General features: G+C 39.8%; 1 protein-coding gene across 2 annotated transcripts; it reads right to left on the reverse strand.

Annotated features, from left to right (window-relative positions):
* Window positions 1-1,252: 1,252 nt before the first annotated feature.
* Window positions 1,253-19,277, reverse strand: LOC106715543 (EH domain-containing protein 1). 2 transcript variants are annotated; one of them, XM_014508841.2, is made up of 4 exons: window positions 17,884-19,277; window positions 7,323-7,361; window positions 2,911-3,081; window positions 1,253-1,861 (listed from the first exon to the last, which is right to left on the reverse strand). In XM_014508841.2, exons 1-4 carry the CDS (start codon window positions 19,106-19,108, stop codon window positions 1,659-1,661), a joined length of 1,638 nt encoding a protein of 545 aa, XP_014364327.1. In that variant the 5' UTR covers window positions 19,109-19,277; the 3' UTR covers window positions 1,253-1,658. The 2 variants fall into 2 exon arrangements, with proteins under 2 accessions (XP_014364327.1, XP_014364328.1); XM_014508842.2 differs by lacking the exon at window positions 7,323-7,361 and having other exon boundaries at window positions 17,884-19,276.
* Between the last annotated feature and the right edge of the window lie 187 nt (window positions 19,278-19,464).

Here is a 19,464-nt window from a genome sequence, read left to right on the forward strand (position 1 = left end):
TTGTTGTATATCAACATTATTGTTATTCAACTATTTACTGAATATGTGAAATATTTACTATGAGACATGGACGTTTAGTACATACTATGCAAATGGTGGACATTTATGTCTTGTATATCAAGACATGCTTATCTCAGCCGGTGAGAGGTGTTCTGTTCTGTTAGAAAACACGGTTAATCCTGTTCTCAGTGTCATCAAACTCATGGTCTGAAATGTATTAGCAAATATAATCTATCAAAATAAATGATGAAGATATAGGATGTCAACATAATTCATGCATCTTCAGCAAACATTGACAGTGTGACGCTAGTGAGCTGTCATAATTTAGTTCGTTTTATGTCCACCGGGTCAGAAATCTTTCGGTCTATATAGTTTAATGTTTGCATGTTTCTTAGAGAAGGATAAGTGGTCCGCTTAGCTCGCGAACATTGAAGGTGAAGCAGAAATAAAACAGCGAGTTTTCTTACCTATTTATTACACTCTCTGTATAATTTATGATAAATACATTTACATATTTTATGTACACAGTAGCAAATGTAAAAATGTCGCGACGACGACATGTTCCAAAACTTGTAACACATACAAAATAAGGTATTTACACAGGAGCCAGACACTTGTTGTAAATTGCGGAAAGGCACTGAACGATGCGGACTACTGCGATAAATGCAGCACAATGTGGTGAGTTAAATATTAGAATGAAGGAAAGTATTGCAGAGCTCGCCACAGACTGCCGAGGCTTGTCTAGAATACGAAGCGAAGCCAATTTTTTCTAATAGGAACAATTTCTGTACGAATAAAACGTAGCGTATTAGAATCCGCGATACAACTTAAGTATTTAATAAATAAATTTATGTAACAAACAATATTAATTGCAAAATATGATAATGTACTTAAAAGTAAACACTCATCTCTAAAAATTTACATCGAATATAATCAAAACTCTGCGAGCACCAAACGTTTAAACTCTTGGAATAAATTAATCGTAAAGCTAAGTATTGCCCGCGCGGGAGATAACGCCACTAGCGCCCTCAACCCCACTTACACAGGATTGCAACATGAGTCAACAACTATCACTGCAGTCGAACCCCACACTTACAAATAAATAAATGGGCGACATATTTTGATCAAATAAAAAACAAGTAGATGCGATTATCTGCATTTAGCCACCATTGACTACTTTATAATGTGGTATCAGTAATGTCCTGTATTGGCCGCGTGCGAGCGCTCACAATCACAACATGTTAGCAGCAGATGGTCTGCAGCAGCGCGGCGCCGACCTCACACATACCTTAATATAAATATGATATTTCTTTTTCACGAATCATAAAACTTATACAATTGTGCGTTTACTATTAGTCAATAGTAAAACATTTTTTTAAATTATGTAATATTATTGCACAGTCGGGCGGCAGGTGTAGTTGGCGGGGCGCGGGGGAGCGCGGGGGAGCGCTACGCGGGGTGCAGCTTTCGCGTCTTAAATTATAGAATCTTTGATAAACAAATAAAATTAACATTAAATATGTTCCGCAAATCTGATCCGCGCTAAAAAAAAGGAATTTTAATCGATTTAACAATTAAACTTGAGTTCATAGACGAGCGCCGCACTCTCAGTTACACAGAAAAGCGGCGCTGGCGCGTGGCGTGTCGGGCGAGCGGCGCTAGTTGCGCTTGGAGGGCGGCACGAGGTGGGGCGGCAGCTCGGCGGGCAGGTCGTGGCCGTCGATCTTGACCTGGATGAGGTGCATGGCGAGAGCAAACTCGTCCTCGTCCAGGAAACCGTCCTTGTCGATGTCCGACAGCTTCCAGATCTTGCCGAGGACAGAGTTGGGCAGCTTCGACTTCACCATCTCCGTCTTCGCCGCTGTCGAAAAGTTACCGTTATCTGTTATTAAGGCCCAAACGACACGACGCCGACGCGACGCATCGCCAGAAAGAAATACCATATTTCGTAGTAGTTAAGCGAATATACATAATAAGGGAGCATCATACGTAAAAAATGAACAGAACGATGAAACTAGGATAGGATGAGGATAGTTTCAAACATATTTCAAAATTAAATCAACTGTCTACGGACAAATCTTGCTGTCTCCGTTTTATCAACTCTCCGCAAATGTAACAACAATGCAATGGAAGCATTGACGGAGAAGCTCGACAATAAAAGCTACACTAGAGAGCCCTTCACCGGTCACGTTTAGCGCAGAAGCTGCGTCAGCAATTTCAAAATATACAAAATATTTTGGCGGTTAAAGAGTTGGAAAACGGATCGAATTTGCACGACCTCCTCCTGGGCGCCGAAGACGGCCGTCTTCGCCATGTCATAGAGGGAGTGCGCGTGCGAGGCGCGGGGCACGCGCAGCTCCAGGAATAGCTCGCCGGTGGCAACGTACACCGCGCACAGAAACACCAGCTCCGCCGTAACCGCCACCATGATTACGTTTAAAATGATCAGAAAAATAATTTTTATCATGAGCGAGATTCCATCGCAAACGCCAAGCGCTCGCGGCGCCGCCGGCGACACCGCAGTCTCGTCGCTGCGGCTGTCGTCCGGCGTTTCCTCCTCGGAATCGTCGTCGCTCTCTTTTTCGTCTACCCTATCTTCGTGTTCCGAAGCTAATGTTTCGTTGAGTGTGTGAATGGACACGGCGGAGGACATTTCGCCGGCGTCGCAGCCGGAGGGGTCTCGGTACAAGAACTGCGATAAGATGTTGCAATTTTGCGTGGTGACGCTCAAGACTTGCACGACCTTATCGAAGTGATCGTTCTGTTCATTTTTGTCCGCCAGTGCGCTGCAGAGATCCGCCAGTTGGGAGCAGCTGCGCGTGGAGACGAGCAGCGCCCGCAGCGCCGCGTCGTGCGGGTGCAGGTGGGCCAGTGCGTGCGAGTGGGGGGATAGAGAGAGAGCGTGCGTACCCGCGCCGGTGACTTTGCCGTCGATGGGGTTGAGCGAGTGGAAGATCTGGTCATAATGCGGTTTCTCCTTGCTGCAGATCCACTCGGGGTCGCCGTGGCCCGCGTCCACGCCCTCGCCGCGCCCGTAGCCGAACGGTGACACCTGGTCTTCCACGCCTTCGAACGCGCCGCCTGGAAATCATACAAAATATACAAGTCGATAAAAGTTTAAAATGATCTCTCCGATGACATTCAAAATCAGTCCGACAGCAAATAAGTGGTGTATGAAATCTGAAGCGGACGACTTCAGCTCACGTCACGAGGCGGTCACATCGTCTAGGAAAAGAGCGCAAGTCACGACTTTTCACTCTTTAAATACGAGAACGCTACAATTAAAATCGCAGCAGCTATTCATTTTTTATTGATTGCTGCTGCTTGCTTTTTGCTGATTGCTGGCGTCTACCACTGTACTACAGATAGGATGATATTACAGATAGGATTTTATGGGAATTTTTATACATATATATTTTAGACCGAAATATAAAAAGTTTTTGTGAACATGAGTTGGTGCAACATCGTTACATAGTGTCAAATTGTGCAAACGAGGACGTTGCGCCCCAGCGGCGAGTGGTGCGGGGTGTGGGGTGTGGGGTGCGGGGTTCACTGTCAGTTGTTGCCGGACGCCGCCGCAGACGCACTGGCGCGAAACTTCCGACTTGCACAATTTGATTACATCAATCATTAACTATATATATATATAGACTGATATTACTTCAAATTGAAATTTATTATGTACATGTTTGAATCTATACAGCAGTGACTCTTGAACATAATAATATAAGCACGATGACCTTGGCCAAGTCACCGGGCTTGAAGTGTTGTAGTCGTGATGTTACATCAACACAACAAACTTTGTACCAAATTAGCAACCAAATGACCCCGCTGCAAACAACTAGTGTAGTTATTACAATCACTCTCAGTAAGACATTTATATAGTCCACTGTTGGATGTGACAATAATGCGATGGAACGGCGGACAATGGCAGCCATCTCGGACGAGGCCAATGTTTGTATCATTGCGGGAGCGAAGGGGCGGGACACGGGGTACGGGGCGCGGGGCACGTACATCGCTTTGTTATATTATATACTTATATTATATAAATGGATGAGCGGAAATTTGATCGGACGATCCGATTACCTGTAATACACGACGAGATTTAAACTTTGGAAACACAAAATGTTCATTTTGCTGTTAAACATGATTGCAGTATGTACTTATATGGAAGAGGAATTGAATGCACTAACTAAAAGTGCACTAGGAGTTTAACAGTCATTGTCTGTTGTCATTACCTACATTGATTGCTCGACTGGCATAAGGCATAAGACAATATGTGGGAAACAGCGACGCAACCCGTGCAATCAACGCGACACTAACGCCCTCGCGTGTGACACTACGCCGTGTTACATAATTTTAACCGTATCGTGTAATATGTGAGAGTAAATACAAAAAATAACGTATTTTAAAGGAGATTCCTGCGCGTGTTGCGGCGGTGTGGCGGCCGGCGATCTAGATCGCGCGAGTGAAAGTGGTGCCGCGGACACACGGCCGAGAGGGTTGGTGAGCGAACGACGGACTATAGCTATATGATATAACTTCGGATTGTTTAATATTACTTCAGATTGGTCACATAAATGTCTAGTCCAATCTGAAACTCAGAGATCTGCCTGGGGGAGTGCGATTAGCGCGGTGGCGTGCGACATTCACCTAGAGAAACCGCGCGACAAGTCACAGCTCTCAGCAGATCTTATTCTCATAACAGAGCTGGGAACCCCACATGTGTTCTCAAACACATCACGCTCAATCATTTTATACACTACTTAAAGAAACAAATTTGTGGTTTGTGAGACGATGGAGAAAATAGAATGTTCTCACGTTTGCGACGTCATACGTTTCTGGTAGATTCTCTCGAAAAATAAAACGTACTTTCAAGTTGTTTTAACGTTGAACGGCACACCGGACACATCGGGGGCAATACATTCGAGTACTAACTAACTAGACTTTGTGGTTTCGGCAACATTGAATCTTAGCTCGATTGTCATTTTTCTGTTTCTCTTTACTATATTGATAAGTCGTATACTAGATAGCCGTACCTTGACGTACTGAGTAAATTCAATGTAATTTGTGATTACGTCAAACCTACTTAATTAAACGTGTCTACATTTTAAATGTAACTTGCTTAGTAAGTGATATGTAGCAATTCCTTACTTATGCAGGTACTCGACATGTTTGTGGACTGCAGTCTCTGAGTGTGTGTGTGTGTGTGTGTACTTATATGTTATTGTGTTAGTATGAGTGCATTCTAGAACCAAACGCAATATATTCGTTGATCGAATTAATTTGTCCTCCTTACGATATTTTGTAAACCTCTCTCTGCGCAATAAAATTGTTGTCAATTATTTTTTGTTTCCTCGATGTAGTCATCAGACAGGTTAATATCTGCAATGAGTTTCACATTTGAGACACGGATTTATTACAGCAGCGATACATTTTACAAAACAAACTACAAACAAATTTTAAACTAGTTAAATATGGCCACCATGTACTTATGTAAAAAAATATTCTATGTATTTATTTTGTATGTGATGCACTGTTTTACCTCAAAACGATTTCAAGTGTAAAGGTCATCTCGGCGTTGTATATTAAGATGAATGAGTTCCGAGCCGGGAATGCGGGATGTGGGGGTCGGTGCGGGAAGACGCGAGGCAGCCGCCCACCACACAGTGGACATATATTAGCCCCACACCAGAATTCGACCGAGACACTATACGCACGGCTGTAGGATAAATTACGTATACCTAATCTACAAAAGAATCTTTAACATGGAAACGGGTAAGGTATTTAAAATATTTAAAAGATCGTTATTACGTTATAGTTGCTCGTTAATTATTATCTCAAGTAAACTTTGCGATCGGATTCAGGTGTAAAAACTAGTCGGCGATGATGCGTTGCAACGCCACGGTCGAGGTTAAGGGTATACGATAATTATTTAAAGCGAATAAGAAAAAATATATAGTACTTTAGTTCTTGCGACATTACTCAATGTTATGATAAGATAAATAATAAAAGTAAATAAATGTCAGGGTCGACGTAACAATTATTGTGCTCCGGTCCCAGAACCGATCGGTAGAGACAGAATTATTTTACAAAAGGTAGATTATAAATAAGCTATTAGAACTTGATGTCCTTCTATTATCGATCAGCGTACAGGTATCATCAAATAATGATGTACAAGTAACGAGTGCGGTGATTATGAGTACATAGCAGTCACTTGAGCGGCCGTCACATATTCCAGCCTGTGCCCGCTTTGTCTATTGTGTCCTAGGTGGGATAATAATGGAAAGAATGCCACACGATTATTCAAAGCCAGGATCCTATTATACTCCATGAGTCACCCAATAATATGTGTGATAATTCACAGTTATGCTGCAACAGAATAACAAAGAAATGTTACTTACTGTCTAAGATAAAATCAATAGACAATTGCAATTAAATTGAGATTCAAGATCTCCCTGATGTCTGGAGTAATTAAGTTACCTATATTTAAGTTATATCTCATAACATAAAATTATAAATCAAACCAGCTAAGAGTGGGTACACATAATATAGTTATGTCGCGCCTCAACATGTGTCTCGTAATGACACAGTAATGTAACGGGTTTGAACTGAAACACGCCGAGGCTTGTATAACAACTTGCCGTGTATTTCCACCTTCGCCGCTGCTTATATCACCGTGTGTTCGTTTCCTAGCAGTATGGCTGGTCCCTCATCGACAGACAGTCGTCTCCGCAGCTCCATGATGTTACAACCACAAATGGGGACTACTAATTATTTAGCTTCCTACTATTGTATAACTAATTTCCACATTCCCCTGTTTTACCATCGCGTCGTCTTCCCAGTAATAATTTTTAAATCATGGCTCCCTTCGACTCTAAAATGTAAAAAATATTTGTTGTCTCCCAGTAACTTATTAATTTGAATTGAAATACACAACAAAAACCAACTTAGACTAGCCCATACGTAAAACACACAACGATACAACCACCATTGCTCCCTTCCCAAGCCCCAAATAGTATCATGACAGCTGCCACACTCTAATGAAATCATCGGCAATGAGACATACTTCGGAGGACCTGTGAACCACTACGAGCACCGCAAAAATGACGAGCCTCAATCACACTAGGTAGGACAGTGACTGCGAGAAAATGACCGACCGTGACCGTGACACATAAAACATAGCGCGCCCACTATAGGAACCTTTGGCACAATCAAAGCGCATTAGTATGAGATCTAGCGGCACTGCGCTGCACTGTGCGGCGCCGTGCTGTGCCGTGCTGCGACACGACAAGCTGTGATGTTAGTACATTGCTGCTTACTTCCATAGCTCCATGCACCCGGGCCCGAGACCGAGACCCCTGAAAGTAAATCACTAGTTATATTCAGTCATGCCAGTTACATTTCACATCGGCTGCTTGCATGTACACAAGAGCAATGCCTACATCTATCATACATACATACAAAGGTACATGTTGTAGGCAGTCGGCAGTTGTGCAGATGTCGCTAATGCGTTGCTAATGAGCATGTGCTACAAGTTCAGCTAATTATCGCGGACAACTCCCATCTCAATGACATGGCGCGGCGCAACAACATCACTTTCATCTTATTATTATACAACATTAAGGATCTCCTATTACAGATGAAAATAACTTAAAGATACGATAAAGTAACCTTTAAATTGATGTGTTTAATGATTAAGTAGCGCTGCAGTAGGATCTGCTTTCTAAATTATTCTACTATATCTATACGTAAATCTTAATAGTTTGTTATATACGAGTAGCTTCCTAGACGCGTGGCGTTACCATACGTAGTGTTGTGGGCCGCGATGCGTATGCGCGCATGTTCGCATTGTACTAACACTCTGACACACAAACATACGTACATTTGCAAATATGACATTTCTTAGCAATGCTTATATATGTCGCACTAAAATTGAATACCTAATATAAAAATGATTATTGAAACAATATCACGTTCTGACAAACTGATAAGATTTAATGAAATGATAACATCAACTTCACACATCCATATCTGTTGCCGACATTTTATTAAGCGTCCAAAATGTACCTATTTAGGTGCATTTTTAGAAATTAATTTTAATATTTGAATATGTTTTTTAATTATGTGCGCATGGTTTTTTGGTAAGCAGATAACATAAGCTTCATAGGTTTCGTGGTTATCGGCAAAGAAGCTGTGAACCTAATTCGGGTGTTTGTGTAAAATTTGAATACAATAGATAATATTTGGGTGGGTTAACAGTTTGTGAACGATTCGGGTCAGACGAGCGCATAAAGCGGACGTTTTATTACGGTATGTGCCTGATAAAGAAATCAGTACGTTACATTATAAATGTGTGATGCTATGCTATCCTCTCGTAAGTCTCTTGCTGGGTGGTCAGAGCCTTTATTAGTCTTTATAATAGTTATTTTAAAGTAAAATCGTCAAAAACAAGTATAAAATGTATTTCAAATCAATAGTTAGTTCTTGCACGGGCGCTGACGCTGTATGTTTAGTAAATAATGTCTCACGTCGCGACCTTACAGAGAACATTAGCTATAATTATAAACAACATAAATTTTATGGATCACTGATGTATCATGGGCTCAGCAACGCAGGTGGGGCGGGGCGTGCGGTGCGGGGCACGCTGGTGACCGCCGCGAACGCACACAGCAGACCAACAACACTTGCATTACTCTCTACTATAATATGTAATATCATAACGCACGACCGAGTCAACGCTCCTTGCTGATTGCAACACGTCCACGAGCGATGCAGTTTTACGAGTTATGACATATTGTAGTAATGAGTACAATACAGCATACAGGGAACGGGCTCATGTCACGTAGGTATCTTGACTGATAATAAAAGCAACGCTTTTCGCCGATTTCAATTTCAGCTTCGCTAACGTCGCGGGTGCGCTATCGGACCTGACTCACCGCCGCACTTTCCCCGCTCGCCTCACATTTCCCAGAATTAAAATTCAGTGGGCGAACGATTATTTCCTCGGTCACCGGCTCTAATTTGGAAAGTATGCGTCGTGGCGACCCGCTAACTCCTCCTGAACCAACAACCCGAGTCCGAGGTAAAGCGACGAGGCAAACGGCGCGCGTTCACCGCACACGTGCATTTTTAATTGATATCAATTTTGATGTGGGACGACTGAAATCATTGGTTTTAAATACATAGGAACACAATTTTGAAATATCAGCTTCATCAAAATAACTTGTTAATAATATATAAAATAGTAAATTTAATAAGCTTTTTCTAGTTTTGACCTTAGATCTCTATGTGACCATATATCCACAGACCACAGGAAACAATCGACTTTATATACGGATAATATCGGGTCTTTAATAGGTCATATTTTAAGGTCATAAACAATGAATGAACAGTCGCACGGGTACAATAGCGGCGGGGCCTGTGAGCTGCTGACCACATCCGCTGTGATGTCAGCGCGTATGTCAGCAATCCGGCACCGAATCGAAAGCATTGCTCCCCGTCCCGCCGCCCGTCATCTTCCCGCTGCACGCCGCACGAACAAGTGTCGGGCACAAAACGTGCCAGTGTTGCCTAATCGTGCAACGCTCCCCTAACCAGGCCGTTCTTTTGAGCCATCTCCAGAGCTAACGCAAACTTGAAACGCTTTGGATAGGTCATGGTCTCCTTGTCAAGGTTGACTGTCATTTATACGTTATGACATACATCGAAATTTCCTACCGAGCTGATGGTCTGATCTATGGGCAGCAGTTGCTTTGCTACTTCGATGAATTCTGGTGTCCGCATGCTCGTTTGCCACTTTGTAATATATACAAAAAATTCTTCGATGGATTTATTGTGTAATTGTATGTTATAAAACATTAACAGTTGACACTAAACAGTTGTATATAAATACAACTTATAAATAAATTTAAATAAATTCATAGACAAATTAAAGTTAGGGGATCTTAATATTTTTTTTATGTTTATGGAGTATAATGCAGTATGCGTTTAGACAACATGGAGTACAGTTTAGGTTTCTAAACCTTGATATGTGCGACACGCGCCGGCGCCGCTCGCGACTAAATTAATTTCTATTGCTCGCGCACGCGATCGCATATTAATGGTATAATGTTAACATTTAATGGTCACAACAATTTGATCTAGGTTGTCCTGAATTGTATTTAGCAAGCTGGAGACTTCAACGGATGATAGGTACGCGGACTACACTTCCGCATTAGCAGCGCACACGCCACATTTAACAATAGGTACTTCCTTTTTCTCGTAACGTTAAAGTAATACAAAGACTCTACATGTAGTGAAAAATGGATAGGTACAGTTGTCGAGAGAACTTCATTTTGATCATATTACATGTGATAAAAATAATGTTTGCACATTGGAATATTAAACGATTGTATTATAAATATAAACAAGGATCAAACGGAACATTAGTCAATGATAAATTTTCCAATCATAATATAGAAGCCACGAGGAGAGGCACACCATCTTCCTTCATCTTCAGGATAATAAGTATAACAGTTTGAAACACGAGTTATGGGCGTGAATCGTGACGTCCTACGTCTAGATTTCAAATCCAGAGAAAACGAATTAAGATCGAGCACTAAACATTTTATAAAGTTCAAAATTGTTTAAGAGATTATTGTCTTTGATAGAGAGATAACCATGCACATGCTCAAAAGACATAGTTTTTTTTTTAATTATAAAAATTAAAGCCAGGATATATTTCACACTTGCTCTTCTCCAAATTAATGAAGATTGAAAATGCGTGCATTCCATATAGAGAGGTTACTAATTAGATTAGAGCCTGGCTCCTGCTCCGGCTCCGGTCATAGGAAATACACAGAGCAGCCGGAATAGGCGCGCTACAGATACGAGTCCGCGCCTCAAATTAATCATCGTCATCAATTAGTGGTCAGTGCTGTGTGTGCTGTGTGTGCTGTGTGTTCTCGCACAATGACAAGTCATATGAAAAGCAACAATAATAATATGATGTATTCAATAATTGTATTTATAATAAAGAGTCGATTTACAATTGTCGAACTGTAGACATTATGCAGTACAACACTGGAGTACGGAGTACGTGTCTTATCTACGTGATTACGCAAGAGATACACCGCCGATAGACGGGCTGTGATAGCGCAACAATCAAACATCATAATTCTACTCATACTACATTTATAATGAATTCCTAAGTGGTCAGAAATATCTGGTCCTGAAAATGCAACCGTTGCTACACTTTGTCAAACGTAATATAAAAAGTTTAAGTAAGTAAAATAACGGCACACATAAGAGTCAGAGATATTTAAAAACATTAACGGCCAAGGAAGAACGCCCGCATGTATCAATAACTTTTCGTAATTGCTCGAGTTACAAAGACAGGCCCATTGTATAACGATTTATTTTCCCGGTTGATTTCCGTCGTCTGATTCAAGAGAGATTAGAGCTATCTGTACTGTATTTATCTTTTGTGTCACTAAAATGCACTTCAAGCGATACTTATTAAAGTGAATTTATGACATATTTTATTAGAGTTCTCTGCAGTATGTTAACCTGCATAGCGAGAAGCGTTGCATGTCACCACGTCAGCAATGCACAACATAGTGCAAGCATTATATTGAGGTTAAGCCGGCCAACAGTCGTGCAACGTGGCAAGAGCATTCCTTGCAAAGGTGGCGATTCATTCAAAACAACATCTCGCTTTTTTAACATTTAATTTTAGAGGCTAGTTATCAGATATTTTCTACAATTGGCTGTTGAGACCTTATAAACTGTTAAGTAGACAGGTGACTAATTTAACAAATAGATGTTCATAAACGCCTCGGCGCCTGTGTCGGGCAAGCGATGGGGCAGACGGGCGCCCGCAGCACTCGTCTTATCACACACTTACCTCACCATCACCACTGACTCATGTGCCACCACCGCGCCCCTATTGCCAACACATTTTATCTACTGTTTATATTTCCTACGTGTGAATGATAATAGAAAATAAAAACGTACATTACACTATTAGACGAAATCCAAGTATCTTAGGCAAGCCACTTGTCTTATATATTAGACGCTGGAAAGCGTAAACGCTGTAACCCCGAAAGTATGAACTTTACAGGAGAGCCAAAAAATGATAACTCGTGAGCTGATACGCCTACAAGCATGCGGTATTTAGCAATGTTGTGTAGTTTGTGCTAACCTATAATAAAATCATTATCGTTTGATAATGGTTGAAATCAGAGCTGGGCATTAACTCGTTAATCCGTTAATCGTTAATTAACGAAGTTAACATTTTGCTTAACGGATTAACTTTTAAGTTAACTTCAAAAAGTGTTAACGCTTTTGTTAACTTCCGTTAATAAAAGTCCGTTAATCGTTAAATTAGAAACTTGTAGACGTGTTGTCATTTTGTTTAAATTACGCGCCACGCCACGTTCGTAAGGCTATGTTGGGCGACTGTCGGCGACTCGAATGGTGAACGAACGAGTGGATAATTGATATATGTGAAGATCGCGTGCTAGTGTAATGCATCAGAGCGTCTGGGAAAAAGTGACCAACAGGACAAAATTAAAAGAAGATTCGAAATAGTTATATTTCATTGCGAGTATATAAAAGCACGGGTATGTAATAGCCCACATTCCGAACGCTCTTCGTCCCTGCAATACGTCACTTTTTGAGCAACTGTATTAAAAAACTTTTTTACTCGTCCTTTTTTAGCTTTCCCAAACTCGTGCGTTCTCTTTCCCAACTGTCAAAATAATGTCTGTTAAAAAGAAAAACCAACCACGAAGTTTTTACAAAAAAAATCATTGAAGTTTTTATGATTCATGCAAATATTTCTAAAAAGAAGCTACTAATTTGTTACAATATCAAATTTAATGATTTAATTCAATGAATTTGGTAAGGTTTCATTTTATTTCATCTCATTAAATTTAATTTTCATTTCATATCAATAAAAATAATCTACTGAAGACTTGGCTGTTTGGGCATAGTTCCCTTTGCCTACCCAGAATGGGTAAAGAAAACAAAAAAAAACTGTATTCTTTTACGGTTGGCGCCATTTTCCAAACATTTTAGTTAGTTGAGTTTATTGTGTTTTTATTATTCTATTAAATTGCTTCATTTTTTCGCAACTGTATCAAAAATAGTTGTTTAGTACACGTGCGAAACTGTCATTGCAACTTGTTCCAACTGTTAACTTGTAGACATTTGTCGGAACTCTTTGCAATGACAGGCTTTCCGCACTCGTAATGAAATGTACTATAATGCATTCATACTTGTCTCTAATACTAATGTGTTATAGAATGTATAGTCAAATTACTATTTTAAACAAGTGTCGCCACAATAAGTGTAAAATTAGTATGTATAATTTTGGTGTGGTTAACTGTTAACGATTAACTTTAACTTGCGTTAAATTTTCGAGAATTTAACGCTTTAACGATTAACGAAGTTAGTTTTTTAATTAACGAATTAACGATTAACGAAGTTAACTTTTCGATTAACTGTGCCCACCTGTGGTTGAAATTATTAACGTGTGAAAAACATATTCGCGATTTCAAGGGTTACAGCGTTTATGCTTTCCAGCGTCGATATAAAATTCTCGTGTCACAATGTTCGTTCCCGTACTCCTCTGAAACGGCTTGACCGATTCTCATGAAAATTTGTGAGCATATTGAGTAGGTCTGAGAATCGGCCAACATCTATTTTTCATACCCCTATTAAGTTTTTTTTAACTGCGCGCAGACGGAGTCGCGGGCGACAGCTAGTTTATTATAAAAATCTTTGTTTAAGTTGGCTGTCCTTATATTGCCTTCGCTACAGACGCGGAAATTCTGTATACCAATACGTGTGATCCTGTATGTAGTTATGTAATATGTAAATTGGAGGAAGTTGCACGGATCAATTAGCATGTAGTGATGTGATCTCGGTCGCTACAACTTACGGCGCGTTGTGCAATGCCGAGCCATGCCGTGGCGTGTCGTGGCGTGTCGTTGTGCGGCGTGTGGCAAACACAATAGTATCATCAAGTGAGGTGAGGCGGAGCAGCGCACACTGCGACTGTAGCCTAGCTTTTATGACCAATCGAGACAAGTATTTCACTATTTCATACTATTATATTTCATCGCTTCATTTTTCTATATGAATATCTACCAGGTGGGCCCGGGATATGATGAATTGACTAACTATACAGTCAAGGTCATAACGTAATGTCGATCAGTTGTAGTCACATTAAAACTCTGAATACAAGATATAATTTTCACGTAAATCGAAGAGTTATTTGACAATATGACTCACGAAAAGAATAAAGGCTAGCAGAACAAAGGAAGTTCGAGGTAACTAATTATATTATGTATTATTTAATTTCTTCAGAAAGATTGTTAACCGATGATGCGATGCTCCAGTGACAAACGAATCAATTAACATTAAATAAGATGAAGCACTTTTAATTAAATATTACATCAATAACAATGTGTAAAGTTCTTGACCACACTCCAGTGACGTCATCAGTCACCACCCAGCTCGGTGGTCACAGATATAGAAATATATAGAATCTGTCCGACATCACATCGGCGGCCGCAAACCGTAATGTAATATTTTTAAAAATAAGAAGCAAGTCGACGGCGCGGCGCTACACGTCGCGAATGTTCGCGAGGATTCACAACTATCTGTTCACATACAGTAAACTTAAACCATGCATTTGTGTCTATGGAAAACAATCAAAATGACGTCGCATCCTCGCCGTGTGCGAGACATTGCACGCCTGATAGCTCATGACATTACTTCCCGACGACCAACAACCGAGATGTTCCGGCTCAAGCCCAGTTATTACAGCCACTGACAGCTCTCGTACCGCTGACGCGATGCGACGCCGACAAGAATAGAATAATAAATGCTGGTGACATTGAATTCTAGTCCAGGATTATACAAGTAAATAACCATTTCCACTATCAATTTCGACGAGATTCTAATGGAATGACATTCAAATATATACAAGGTAAACATTTCTTGATACGATCCTGTCGAAACGGATGATGAGTATTACGGAGAACTAACAGCAGTTGGAGCGGCGCAGCGTAGTCGTCCTCGTTGTGACGTGGCGTGAAACGGCGCGGCGCGAGCGCAGTCCGCTAACCGAAGGCCCAAATGTCTCGATAATATTAATTTCACTTGACTACATTTTGCATCCGGCAACGTATTTCACTAACGAGGGCGTTCTATGTCAAGGACAATATAACTTTTATTTTATAAAACAAACAATAATATGAACTAATGATGGATATCAATACAAAAGGTTCATCAATTATTAGTTTATCAGTGATAATTGTCAAATTTATATTGTTAACTATATTTAACAAACTATTACTGTGCGTCAACACCACAATCACAACTTTCGCCTGCACCGCTCCCCCCCCCCCACACATTTGCACCACTTCCTCTCGCGCTGTTGTTACTTTTAATTGTCCCATATATCGTTCCGTTGTACAATAACGAATAGTCACGGCCTCACGGCGCGTTTACGGTTACCGGGTTTTGAGCTCTATCATTATGTTCAACGGAAATACAAAACGAACAAAGATAGTTTCTTATCAATTTACAGGCAACTTGTAGTAAAAAGAAAGCGATCTACTCCAATATTTACATATTATAACGAAGCACATAAAACAGATTTTAATGTGCGTTGTTAAACTAGATATAGATAAGAGAAAGTGATGACAAGGTCAAGACATGCAACTTTAATAAACATCAGCTGTTACAACTATTATTATGAAACAGTCACAAAGGACATATCACTGAGTCAGGACTAGGTTAAGGGAAACGGTTTGTAAGTCGTCATGGGCGTCAACAACAACAACACTGATAGCGGTCCTGTTAGCGGAGGTCCGGATGCGGAGGCTCAGCCCACATCGGTCGTTAGGTACAGTTGCGACGTGAGCCGTTCGTGTCATTAGCGTTCGCCATCGCACCGGAATCTGCTCAGGACATTACGGACTCACTGCTCATTGCTCAGACATGATGGCAAATCATGCCAAGTTGTGAATGCTTTGCACTTCTGTTTTTAATTTTTATTCGCCATTTATGGGTATAACTTTTCAATATTTTTTAAAATTTATGAAACCAGATATATTATTGTATCATTTCTAATATTAGCCTCATTACGATATCAATCTATTTGGTTTGTAATTAAGTAATAAACATAAAGACCAAAAGTTCAAGTCGCAAATGTTATGAATCACAAATTACATTTGTAATTAATGTAGGGCGTGACACATGACATAACGGGTGTATGTTGATTTCGAACTTTTAACTTTACAAGTATGCCTATGAAACACTTGTCTGAAACTAATATTATGGACTAGCAGTTGCCCGTAACCTCGTCCACGCGGAGTTAAAAACAAATCTAGTAATAAATATAGCCTATGTCACCTAGCTATAATGTAGCTTCTCAACAGTAAAAGAATTTTTCAAATAGGTTCAGTAATTTCGGAGCCTATTCAATAAAAACAAACAATAAAAATCTTTCCTCTTTAAAATAACATTATAGATACACATATAGCGTATATAATTTAATGAAATAATAACCCAAAAACAATCTATTTTGTAAACTGTACATGGTGGTATAAAAAATGACAAAATGTACATTTATATAATGTCATCCAATCAGCAAACTAAATTTATCTGTGTCCCAAGTACACAATGAGTCATAAATGTAATGTAGATGAGTTAAGTCCCACATTACAACACTAATATAAAGTTATTTCGCTATACTCGTGATATACAACAGTAAGGAAACGTGTAAACCAAATATACCCATCCTTATTAGTAACTGATATAATGTGTATGTAAGCATGAAGTCAGCGCTGAAAGAATTCTTTACGCTAATGGCGGCGCTAATAGTAACAGCCGGCGAATTCCGCGCCTGCTATCTGATAAGTACATTTATTCAGGTCAATATCTACTGATAGCGCTATAACTTCTTAACATTATCAACTCATAAAGTACACTGAAGTGTATGATGTTAGTTTTGCCACAATGTCAAATTTAATGCTTTAGTGTATGACATATTCTAATAATATGAGTGTTTGTGTAAAAGGAGTGGCAATATCTCAACCACTCCAGTAAAATAATTTATAAAGAAATTTTATTAATGTAATAAATCTAGTAGCTATGTAATTACGACAGATTATAGAATTCAAGAAACATACACAGAATATCAATTATTTCCTAAATTTGTTTAAATGATTTCAATTCACTTTATATGAATATATCATGTACATTTAAAATTAAAAAACGAATTGCATGTCTAAATAAGTTGGTGTAGAATTAACTTAGATAAAAAAAAAATCTGCTAAAAACAAAATAAAATTTAAGATTAGTGATGTGAACTATACTAATATTAAAAAGAGATTCGTATTTTTGTATGAAACAAATAATCTCTAAACTGCTGGACTAATTTCAAAAATTCTTTTCCTATTTGGAAGCTAAACTATCACTGAGCAGTATAGACTATATTTTGAAAGCTCTTATGAATAAGGGCCAATGTACAACATGACCACTTTACAGGAGAGACTCTTAAAGTTTCAACCATATAGGAAAATAGGCTGCATAGGCCTTTTTACTTCAGTAAAAAAATAACATTTTCACCTGTAAATGTGTATTTTGATTAGTGTGTGTTGTTAAATGAACTAAGAGGTTTAACACAAAAAAGTAAAAATCATTAATTTGTTACTTTGACCCTTATACATAGGACCCATAGATTTATTACAAGATTTTTGTTTTCATTTTCACGCAGATGAAATTGCAGGCAAAAGTCAGTGAAACTATATAATGGCAACAGTTTGATGACCTGTTTATGGATAACAATTTGTCTGAAATAGCAGTAATTATCTAAGTACTTACCCCTAATGAGAGGCTCGGTGACAACATTGATGTCTTCCTGTGGGATCATATCCATAAGCCGGGCAATGTCCGTTGCCAGCATGTGGTCCACTACTTCAAGTAACTTGGGCTTCAGCGGGTGGAACTTGGTGAAATCATGATTAGCAAGAGTCTCTTGCATCTTCTTAATATCAGGGAAATCACCTGGTGATATCTGTTGTTCCCTCTGGATGCGGTCATATACTTGGCCTAGGTTCTTGATCAATTCCTTTTTCTTTCCATCTTTTCCAAACATTGAGGGCATTTCTTTCCTCAACTCGCTTACAATGTATGCATGAACCTTGGCAAGGCGCGCCCTTTTAATCAGATCGTTTAGTTTACGTAAAGCAGCATTTCGTGGAAGAGACTGCATGTCTCTAAAGAGATCTTGCTCTTCATCCTCAAATAGACGTCTGTTGACATCATATCGCAATGGCTGATCCCAGAATGAGCCGATATAGACGCGAGCCACTTCGGGCGTCTGAAGCACCTTGCCCAGCGACCACATGAGCGCGCCGTACACCCGCATGAGCTGCTGGTGGTCAATCATGTCAGCTTTGTTTAGCACTATACGAATTTTGTCATCGTGACCTCTTAAAGCTTCGATACTTCGTCTGAATTCATCAGAAATGTCGAGTTTGTGAGCGTCAAACAACAATATGATGCGGTCCACTCGCTCGGCGAACCATTCAAGCACGCCTGTGAAGTCGTAGCCCCTGTCGACGCGCTGCTTCTCTCCTGAGAGAATGCCGGGGGTATCCACTATGGAGATACCACGGAGTACGGGGGACGCAACGGTGGAACATTGGAATCTATTTAGGAAGGCGTTGCCGAACTTACTAAGAGGGCGGAACTGTTTCTTTGGGTCGACAACGAGTGCGTTACCTGGTATTACGCCTTCTTTTTCGTCATACATTACTGCAATAAACCGATCGGTTGTAGGCTCCGGACCGATTCGGATCCCGGGAAAATCTCTTTCTAGAAGATATTTGATGAAGGTCGTTTTACCGGTCGAGTATTGTCCTACCAAAAGTATCATAGGCTTGGCATCGAAGTCGGGCTCCTCCAACTGCGGCGAATGGAAGTCGTGAAACTGATAATGTAGTTCGAGAGGCAGGAGTTTAGTCTTATAAATTCTTTTAAGCCCTTCGACGACATTGTCGATACTTTCTGATTTTTCTCCCTCTTTCTTGAGCCAGCTAAACATTTTTGCTATTATATATTTAAATATGTAATTGTCAATAATATGATTGTGTAGGCACTAATTCACTCACTTCACCACTTTAAATAAAAACGTATGAAAAAATTAGCGAGACCACCGCGATCATTATACACTTCAGATATGGATTGGATATGATGTGAAATGAAATTAATGACGTGTGTGACGTGCAACATTAATGTTACCATGTATTGAAAAAAAATTAAAATTGGCTTAATTCAACGTTACAAGAATTTTTGAATCTTTTTTTTCATATTGTAGAAGTTTCTCCTTTAAACGCTTTTTTTTTAGTTTATAAATTACTTTTGTATCTGTCAGGCAACTTAAAGGGAAAAATTGTGCAA

This window comes from Papilio machaon, chromosome 18 (assembly GCF_912999745.1).
Source record: "Papilio machaon chromosome 18, ilPapMach1.1, whole genome shotgun sequence".
NCBI classification, from domain to species: domain Eukaryota; kingdom Metazoa; phylum Arthropoda; class Insecta; order Lepidoptera; family Papilionidae; genus Papilio; species Papilio machaon.

Coding starts and splice junctions, on each gene's coding strand:
- LOC106715543 (XM_014508841.2), bottom strand. CDS start 19,108: ATGTTTAGCTGGCTCAAGAAAGAGGGAGAAAAATCAGAAAGTATCGAC. Junction 7,362..17,883: donor CACCGAGCCTCTCATTAGGG/GTAAGTACTTAG, acceptor ATTTACTTTCAG/GGGTCTCGGTCTCGGGCCCG. Junction 1,862..2,910: donor CGGCAAAGTCACCGGCGCGG/GTACGCACGCTC, acceptor ACTTTTCGACAG/CGGCGAAGACGGAGATGGTG.